The sequence below is a fragment of the Coptis chinensis genome, unplaced genomic scaffold (genome assembly GCF_015680905.1).
Source record: "Coptis chinensis isolate HL-2020 unplaced genomic scaffold, ASM1568090v1 utg8811_pilon_pilon, whole genome shotgun sequence".
Classification (NCBI taxonomy): Eukaryota; Viridiplantae; Streptophyta; class Magnoliopsida; order Ranunculales; family Ranunculaceae; genus Coptis; species Coptis chinensis.
The window spans coordinates 45,457-56,126 of record NW_028238188.1 but is presented as its reverse complement, the minus strand read 5'-3'; the positions used below and the strand labels follow the sequence as shown (position 1 = coordinate 56,126).

General features: G+C 41.6%; 1 protein-coding gene across 1 annotated transcript; it reads left to right on the top strand.

Annotated features, from left to right (window-relative positions):
• The first annotated feature begins 8,414 nt into the window (after positions 1 to 8,414).
• Positions 8,415 to 9,659, top strand: LOC147472738 (uncharacterized). The gene has a single exon (XM_086588319.1). It carries the CDS (start codon positions 8,415 to 8,417, stop codon positions 9,657 to 9,659), a length of 1,245 nt encoding a protein of 414 aa, XP_086444445.1.
• Positions 9,660 to 10,670: the final 1,011 nt, after the last annotated feature.

Below are 10,670 nucleotides of genomic sequence, written 5' to 3'. Positions count from 1 at the left end.
AGCAAAATACTCAGTCCTTGGCGAAAGCAGGCCAAGAGAAGCGTACTGGAAACTGAGCTTAGGGAAACCATGTCTTTTTGGGTGAAAGCTTTCTCAAAGGACACAGCAAAAAGACTGGAAAACTTTGGGTTCATCCAATTTAGACCTGGAGGTAGCATTTCAAGTCGTTAAGCGTGTTTAGACTTTGGATTTTCTATTGACATCACACTTAAATCAACATTCGCTAGAGTTTATGATGCATAGTTTTCCCCAATTGAAAATTTCTTGGCGACTTTACTAACTTTATTACATCCATTTTATGTGGAAGTGTAGAGAGAAATCATTATCCAATTCTTGGGCTATCGAATTTATCGAACTAGACCCTTATACTAGATATATATGTAAAATTTAGACAAGTAATTCTCTAGGACACTTTGTTTGGGTTGTACTAGAAACTGATCGAATAGCTACAATTCTTTGATTATCTCAGGTCACTAAGCCACATGTTTTGCCTATCTATCTCAAAGTGGCAGAGCTTTCTAATTTCAACAGTTATAATTGGATAAATATCTCCACTTCCACATAATGAGAATAATGTATCACTAACATTTATTGCTAGGTAAATATCTTCACTTCCTCATGGTGTGTATCATGGATTACTGATTCATGTTCGGTTCATATTAGAGATCATTGGATGTAAGATATTATCAGTTGATATTGACACTACCTACGTGCTGCAGATATTTTGTTTAGTGCCACTAAAAGTTATTGTTTTATGAGTTTGTTGGTCTAATACTGACAAACATAACCAGTATATATGAGGCCTAATTATAATTGTAAAATCTACCTCAATTAGGATTATTAGGATCTTAGTCATGGTTGGCTCTGTGACAGAGTTTTCTGAATTTTGGAGCACCAGCTCTTTTCCTCTTTCATGCATATGAGCTGAAAATCTTTGTCGATTTGGGTTTGGTTAGAGAATTGAAAGTATAGAGCAATCTGTTTTGTGTTTCTAAACAAGTTATTCCAATGTTACACGACAAGTCACTTCTCTCTAACTGGACATCTCCAATGTCTCACGATGATCTTGCGGAGATACAACCAAGTTTTCCTATTTGGACTTGCGAATTTATAATAAAATAATAATTGCATAACCATATGATTCATTTTCGAAATTTTTAGTATTCATGGAGATTGTCCGACCCGGTTACTTTGTTGAAATCCTGCTTGAAGACACATGTCGTTATAATTAAAGATGATAATGGTCGATCTTTCTACTCTCCAAAGGTGTTGACGGTTTGCTCACATGCATTCTACCAATTGACATCGAACTACTTTCGGACAGAGAAAAAAATATTGTATAAATAATGAACCTCTACTTGAAAAGACATTATTTAATCTGAATCTCATTTTCTCTTTTTTGGGGTTCTCGGCATTATCTTTGATCTCCCGGCGGATAATGGCAAGTTACACCAATGGGCAACAACTTCTCACCTTCGGACTCACGCTAAGATGGCTTATGTACTCTTGCCTTTGCATATCGAAAAATTGGATCGGAAGAATATGCAAAATGGAATGCAAGGTTTACAAAAAGCTAAGACCACAATAGGTCCCGAAAAGAGAGGAGCTACTAGAGAATGCATCTAAAATGATTGAAAAAGATCGATTCTCGCTAGGTGTCTTTGTTCGCGATTAGAAGACAAACCGCAGAGAGGGGTGAGTCCTACATTTTAAATGCGTGGTTTGCATTGTGTTATATTTCATTCATATTACTTATCACATTTTATTAATGTTGTAGCATAACAAATACAACTTGTATGCTATTGTTTTGTCCAGTGAGATACATTAAAGTTATAGTACATATTTGAATTGTATTGATTATTACTTGAAGATTGGTGTCAACTTAAAATTTAGGTTCCTAACTGCATAGACAAACTTGCCCAAAGCGAGGATTGAAGATTTGGTTACTCACGGGGAGATAAGAAAAAGATTGCAGTCAACATTAGGTATGAGTGGTTTTCTTGCATAGTTCATTTTTATGGTTATCCTTAATTCCTTATACCACTACACTTACCTTGAAAAGAGTTCGTTAGTACATGCTAACCTTTTTTTCACTAGAAAACCATCGCCAAGTGGATGGACCGTCTCGATACTTAAAATGTATGTTCATTATTGTATTTACTACGCCCCAATATCTTTGTTTCTTAGTGTAGGTTCACATGCGTTTACTTGGTATGACATGAAACAATTCCATTTGAGCTTGGATGTCCGAACTAAATATGAGAATCGAAAGGTGCACATTGTTGAGTACCTAATTGCTTTTGAAATCTCATTGTGACTTTGTAAGGATATATAGAATGAATACCATATTTGAGTTGGCGTGAGTGCTTTATCCTCCGGTCTAACGAGGACGGTTGGGTCCCCGCTTGCGAGAAGAAAATGCATGTAAGTAGTGTTAAAAGATGATTGATAATAAATCAAATTATGAATTTGAACATTTGAAAAGGAGAGGACCAAATATTGAAATAGAAGCTAGCCATGTTCCCGTATCAATTGGATGGGGTTTAAAATTTTCTATTTTAGATCGGTGGACAACGTGATAAAGAAATGACAAAACATTGAAATGGTGGCTATGAGAATCGATAATTGGATCTACTTTCACTTTTTTTTTACTAAATTGGTTTGGTCATTACTTGCAGATGTTAGTAAGAGAGAAAAGTGAAGTAAATAATTCAAATGACTTTAGGTGATGACAAGAGACATGAGTGAGTACGGACTTCGATTCTTGATGTCAAGCTTTGTATTAGATATCACTGCATGGAACACTATTTTATATCTCACACTCTCTCTTTGGAAGACTCTCTTTTTCTGATATAGTATTTCAGTGAGCTCTACTGCGGCTAAAAGCAGCTCTTCTCTCTTCCTGTTTCCCAACCCTTTCCACCTCTATTTTTCTTGTTCTTTTCTTCTTGAGTTTTCTCGTATAGGGCTCATCTGCCTACGGGTTGCGTCCGAGTAGAGGGGGTTTTTGAATCCCTGATAGTTTTCCTGTTTTTTTTTTTTTTCCTTTTTTATTTATTTTTATTTTTTAGTTGCGTCTCTTGTCCAAGTCGGGGGGAGCAGATGGGGTCTCCACAGGTTGAAAGGGAGAGCCCCTCGGAACAAAATGGTTCTATTAGAACAAGAGTCGAAAAATTACAAGCCGAAATGCAAAATCTGTTCTGCACCAAAGAGAAAAGGGTGGTGACAATTGAAGGTAAGAACATGGAAGAAAATACCCATGAAAAAACTACTCTGATGGGTAAGCTGTATGGGAGCAAAACCATAGCACTGCAAGATCTTGCAGACGAACTACACCGGTGCTGGCAAACGAGGGGCAACACAAAGGTAGAGCTGATCTCAAGGGGATACTACAGACTGGAATTTGAATTAAAGGATGAATACGAGCATGTGAAAAAAAATGGCCCATGGGTAATACAGGGGTTTATTTTCTCAGTGAAGAAAGGGATTCAGCCAACATAAGTGAACACAACGCAGAAGTTCGACTTGGTAGACTTCTGGATTCAAATATATGGAATCCCACGAGAACGCATAAATGAGGAAAACATTCGAAGAGTGGGGACTAGCCTAGGCAAAGTCACTATGGTAGATCTGTGTTGCAGAGCGGAGTTTAGAGTTCCAATAGCCAGGGCAAGAGTTAGAATGGATATAAAAGAAAGGTTATTGAAAGGAATCGAGCTCCGAACTGAGGTAGGGGAAATGATCCCAGTTACGTTCAAATACGAAAAATTGGACATTTTCTGCTACTTTTGTGGGTGCATAGGCCACGATATCCACTACTGCAACCGGAGAGAAGCTTACAGCTTAGAGATGCGCAAGTGTGGAGGATCCCCCAATACCATTAAAAACAATTTTTCCTTTACATTAAGAGCCACGGTGTTCTTCAATGGAGTTGCCAGCTCCGGACCAAACACAGTAACTATTTCGGGTACCCCAAAGAAACCCAGGCCTGACCAAATTCCAGCCAGGAACAGAGGATCACCGATAAAAAGGGCATGGAAAGGGGCGGGGTTGGTGGCTACACCGATAAGTGAGGATGGGGAAAGTGGAGCCGGTGACGGACCTAGGAGTACGGAGGAAAGAGAGGGCTATGTGTCAGGAGTCAGAATGGCTAGTACAGAGGATAGGGATAGTGGCTCAGTGACCGTTGGAAATTCAAAATTGATGCAAGAGGGGCTGGGCTCTCTAGATGGGTCGCAGGAAGGGAGGACAAAAGCCCAGCAGAATCCAGCCCATAGGAAACGATCAGATGAAGGTGATGGGCCTGAGGCCCATGAGGGGGCAATGGTGGTTTGGACCTTAGAAACAGAGCATGTGGGCATGGTGTTGGATGAAAGACCAAGGGCCTTGGACAAAAGACAAGGCCCGTCACAAAGTATTTTGTCGGGAATAGAACAAGATAAGAAAAAGGAAAGGGTAGGATCTTTGCTACTGGAGAGCTAGAGTCGATAGTCAAATAAAGTGGGTGCTTGGGGACTAGGGGAAATCTGAAGGTGGATCACGCCTCGCCGTTTCTTGGACTCCCAACCACCAATGCTATCATTACTAGCTTTGAGAATATCAAGAGTGATGGGAGAGAGCAGGCGCACCCAACAGGAGAGATTGCATCGTCTGCGTTTCTATTTAAGGGATTATCGACGCGTGGAAGAGGCTACAAAACAATTATGTTCAGAGGATCAAGAAAAAGGAAAGCAAGGAGAAGCCAGCAAGATAAACAAGGGCTACAGGTGGGAAACAAAAGAAAGAGTCCATATTTGGAGGATGACAAAGGCACAAGCATGGACGATGATAGAGAGAGTAGCTAGAGTTGGAGGAAGGTGGCAAGACAGTCAAAAAAAGTAAAGAGAGAAGCCGATGAACTAAGGGCAAAGGGATTGGGACACTTGCTAATTCCAGAAGATGCACCGATCATATCGATCTCCAGTGAGGCGTTGGAATCAGAAGAACCAACTTTCTCAAACCACTCCATGGACTCCAGTGTACATTCTGAGGGGAGGTGGGGGCCAGAAATACCAGAGGAGGAGATTCCTTCGGATGCGTTCACGGATGAGGAAGAGGAAGATCAGTCTGAAGAGGAAGATCTGGAAATGGCAGTGTTTAACATGGAGTCCCAAGAGGAGGTCTCATGCACCTTTGGACCTGAAACAAGGAAGCCAGGAGGAAGATGGGTATGAGTCTGAAAAAAGTAATGCTTTGATATATCAGGATCAACCACAGCCTTTGGCCATCGATGAATCAACAGTAGTACGAACACCAGCTGGGAAAGGCAAGCAATCCAGTAAGGGGGGAAGGCATAAGAACAAAGGAAGTTTGTCTAGTGGATACAGTGGGGTTGCCAGTTCTAATGGAGAGAGTGTTAGCCAAGGGAGCAAAAGAAGGGGTAAACCAGGAGATGAGTCTCCAGCCAAAGGAATGAAAGAAGTAGCTAGAACTGAAGAAGCAAGCAGTGGGGGTCTGTATTTGTCTCCTCCAGGGTTCGCGGCAGCTGTCCCTTCACAGTTGCCTTTGTCCCCATGACGATATAAGCCTGGAATTGTCGGGAGATAGGTACCACCACGGCGATTTAGCAACTAAAGGACCTGATGGGGAAGTTTGATGTAGATATAGTGTGTCTTTCTGAAACCAAGGCAAGTAAGGAAGGAATAGAGAAGCTTGGAAAGAGCTTGAAGCTAAGTGGCAGGTTTGCAGTTCCAGCAATAGGTATGTGTGGGGGGTTGGCTGTCCTGTGGAAGGAAGGAGTGGATCTGGAGATTCTTGGAGCATCGCGCAACCAAGTGACAGGTAAAATTTCAAATTATTTTTGTAAGGATCCTTGGTATTTTTCGTTCATATATGGGGAGCCAGCTGCTCATAATAGAAACAAAGTGTGGGATGAGCTAAGGGGAGTAGCCCATCTAGTCCCTGGACCTTGGTGCTTGTTTGGTGATTTTAATGCAATATCCAGCCTAGATGAAAAGATAGGGGGCAGAAGTATCATCACAAAAGTATGATCGAAGTTCAACAAAGATGATCAACGATCCGGGCTTGGTGGATTTGGGGTTTAAAGGCCCTAAATACACTTGGAGCAACAACAGAAGAATCAGTGATCACATTCTGGAAAGGCTTGATAGAGCCTTGGCCACACCTGATTGGTTGGTGACTTTCCCCAATGCCCAGATCAGGACATGGGCAAATGCTACCTCTGACCATATATCTCTGATAATCAATCTGAACAAACATGAGGAAAAATTACCTAGGCCGTTTAAATTTTTTGATATGTGGCTTAAGAATGAGTCCTGCTTGGATGTTATTGATAGGGCTTGGAATTCGATTACCCATGACCTCCCAGACATTAACTTTGTGCATAAATTAAAAAAAACTAGGAAGGACCTCATGATTTGGAACAAATATGTCTTTGGTAATATTTTTACCAATATCAAGGCCACTCAGACCAAGCTAAATGAGGTGCTGGCCAGGCCTTTTAGTGTTGATAACTATAATAAGGCGAAAGCTTTAAAAAATGAGCTTCAAGATTGGTATAGCAAAGAAGGGGATTTTTGGAAACAAAAGTCTTCTAATGATTGGCTGAAGGATGGGGGAAGGAACACCAAATTCTTCCATCTTTCCACCATCTACCGAAGAAGAAGGAACAATATTGATAAGATCGTGGGACAATGAGGGGGATTTGGAAGGAAGGCGGATACATGAGGTGGGGTCTCTTTAAACCAAGATTTCAAGGAGATCTTCACCTCGCATGCCCCGCAGAGAAATGAACACATCCTTGAGCTGTTCCAACCCTGTGTCTCCCAGAGAGAAAATGAGATCCTCACTGCTATCCCCACTAAAGAAGATATCTGGAAAGTAGTGAGGAAGATGGGGAGTTTAAAGGCACCAGGGCCAGATGGTTTCCAGGGCATTTTTTACCAGAAATGTTGGGGTATCATTGGGCCAGTGGTGATAGCTTTTGTTCAAGATTTTTTTCACCTAGGGATCCTGCACCCTGAGCTTAATGAAACTCATTTAGCCTTGATCCCCAAGGTGGATAACCCTGATCATGCTTCTAAGTTCAGGCCCATCAGCTTATGCAACTTTGGATATAAGATTATATCAAAGCTCTTGGCCAATAGACTTAAAGGCCTTATAAATAAGATTATTTCCCCTTTCCAAGGGGCCTTTATTAAGGGCAGGAGCATAGGAGACAATGTGGGCTTGGCCTGTGAAGTCTTCCATAACATGAAGAACATGAAAAGCAAGAAGGAGGGATGGATAGCCCTTAAGCTGGACATGGCAAAAGCTTATGACAGGGTGGAATGGCCTTTCCTGGACAGTATCTTTGAGAAACTGGGTTTCAATGCCAAGTGGAGACAGATGATACACCAATGTGTCTCTACTGTCTCCTTTCAAGTTATGTTGAATGGATCTCTTCTGGACAAGTTTGTCCCTGAAAGAGGGATCAGACAAGGGGACCCCATATCCCCCTACCTGTTCATCTTAGTCTCAGAGGCCTTGTCAAGGATGGTGGCTAGAGCTGAGCAAGAGGGTTAGATGCATGGCATTAAGATTAAAAGGAATTCCCCTGCTCTAACCCACTTGCTTTATGCTGATGATCTCATTCTCTTTACCAAAGCTAATGTGGGGGAAAGTGGCCAACTGAAAAAGATACTGGATGATTACTGTGAGGCCTCTGGTCAAAAGATCAATTATGAAAATCCAAAGATCTTCTTCAAATGAGAATGTCAATTCTGCACAAAAGCTTAACCTGAAGAGGTTCTGGAGGATTAGGAACTTTGCTCCTAAGGAAAAGTATCTTGGTGTCCCTATCATGCTATCTAGGAAGAAGTTTGAGGACTTTGACTACTTAGTGGATAAGATACATCAAAAGATTAAGGGTTGGAAAGCTAAGGTGCTATCCCAGGCTGGGAGAACCACTATGATCCAAGCTGTGATCCAGGCCAGCCCTCTATATGCTATGTCAACCCATTTGCTTCCTGCCTCTACATGCAACAAGATTGACATGACATGTATAGATTTCTGGTGGTCTGGATCAGAAAAAAAGAAAGGGATCCATACCAAAGGGTGGGATCACATCTGTCAACCCAAACAAGTTGGAGGGCTGGGGTTGAGAAAGACAAGAGATATGAATGTGGCCATGTTAGCTAAGCTACCATGGAAAGTCAAGAATCGATGTCCAATCCATTGTGGACTAGAACTCATGTCACAATATATAGGGAAACACCGATTGGTGATGTGAAGAAACCCCGGATAAGGCCTCTTTCTTCCGGAAAGGTATTCATAAAACCTTTAATGCCATTAGTAAGGGCCTGATCTGGGGCATTGGGACTGGGGATACTACCTCTGTTCTTCAAGATCCTTGGATCAAATGCAATGAGCAACCAATGACCTTGACAGAGCTGGGGGTGATTGATCCACTCCTGCAAAACCTGATGGTGTCAGATCTATTCTTGCCAGATAAGAGTGGGTGGGATGAGGCTAAGATCAAAGCCTTATTTAACCCTCTCATATGTAAGTCCATCTTAGAGATCAAGGTGAGACCTGAGAATGCTCCAGCTGATAAGATGAGATGGAATAAGGACAAACATGGAGTCCTCACTGTCAAATCTACTTATAGTTTTCTTAAGTCTGACGAGGAGCTGGGACAAAGCTCAAGCTGCAACCCCCTCACTCTGAAGCACATTTGGAAGACTCCCATTCCTGCATACATCCAAATGTTTCTCTGGAAGATGTATATGCAGATGCTGCCAATGGGGGATGTGCTGGCAGAAAGGAAGTTGCAGGGAGAGTTCTCCTGCCCTTTCTGCTACAAGGAAATTGAGTCTGCAGAACACCTGTTTTTTAGTTGTGACTGGATTAGAAGTCTGTGGTTCAGCTCACATATAGGAATGAGGATGCAGAAGCTACCAAACCAAACTCTGAGAGAAAGAGTGGATACCTTTGTAGCCTGGAGTTGCAGCTCCAACACAGACCAGAGTATGGTAGGCATACACTCTGCATTCTTGCTAAATCAGATCTGGAAGGCTAGGAATGAGTGCAAGTTTGAGAATAGGAAACCTAACAGAGAAAGGATGCTCAGAGATAGCAGGAAACTGGCGGACAACTGCCTTCAGGAGCACAGAGAAGAACATCTCAATTCTAACCCATCTTTAAGTTTAGTAGACACATGTTTTGAGAAAGTTTTTCCAAATATACCAAATGAGAGTATAATCATTAGATTTGATGTGTCATATCACAAGCAGACAGGGTGGGCTGGAGCTGGAGCTATAGCAGTAGATAGTGAGGGAAGTATAGTGGGAGTAGCGGTCAGAAGGTTCAGGGCCTTGGATGCAGCTGAAGTTGCGGTTTTGCAGGCACAACATCTCAGAGAGAAACATTTTGTTTTTGAAGGAGACAATGCTGAAGTGATCCAAGCCTTACAAGGCAACTCATACCGGTGGGGATGGACAGCTTTAATAGCTAATATAACCTCCTTGTTATCTAGTTTTAACTCTTCTGTTTTTAGATGGATTAGTAGGCTTTTGAACGGGGATGCAGATTCTCTGGCAGCTTGGGCTTACCACCAGCTAAGGAAGTCTGAGTTGCCAAGTTGTATGATTCAGTCAAACTGTGTTCCTTTAGTCGTTTGAAGGCATATATATATAAGAGTATGATTTGCACCAAAAAAAAGATATAGTATTTCAGTATATCCAAACCAAACTATGCCTTTGGGTCTGGGTTCGGGACTTCGGGTTGGGAGTTTTAAGGGTTTAGGTTTGGTGCAATTTTTTTGGTCGGGTTTTGGTCTAGACTCTAGAATTCTAGACGGACATCGCCATCGCCATCACTACTTGTTGTCAAATGGGCAAGGCTGGGGGAGCAACAACCAACATGAAGCCCTCTAAACTTGAGGGATGGGCTGGCCTTTAAAATTAGGTGTGTTGAATGGATTGCCTACGGGCTTTCCGAATATCTTTTTCAAAATATATGGGCCATTCCGACGCTTTCAGACCACGGGCTTCATTACAAATCTCATCAATTTTTAAGAATATGAAATCCAATAAAACCTGCAGATAGTTGAAAGGAATCAGTGGTAATTGCTTATAGCTGGCGACATGTTCCTCCTCAAATTCGACGAGGGGTTTGCCGTTAGTCAATTACTGAGGTCACCCCATGTACTCGAACCAAGTCCAATCCAATTGCTCAGGGAAGTACTATAAAAGGCGAAGGAAAAAGCATCCACACAATATCATCACTACTCTTTTGTAAATAAATTCTATTACAACTAAGATGTTCCAATGTAAAACTAATGTATTTTATCAAAATAAGTCCTAATTGGCGTAACTATGTCATTCTTGAAACATACACCATCTTTGCCTTCATTGCTCATCAATCGAACTAGGCAATATTAACCGATAACACCAAAACTCCAATGAAAATTCAAATCATGGACATAGGCGACAACGATTGATATAGTAACTAACAGTCTTGAGCATTTTTATCAATTTTGTTTGTCAGCACCTTACGTAGGACCACTGAAAACACTGCTTTTGGGGTTTCACCCAAAGAGCTAGCTACTTATTTCCTTTTCAGGCCAACAACAAACGACATCGTGGAAAGACTCTGAGACTTCTGTTTTTACCCATTAACACACATATAAC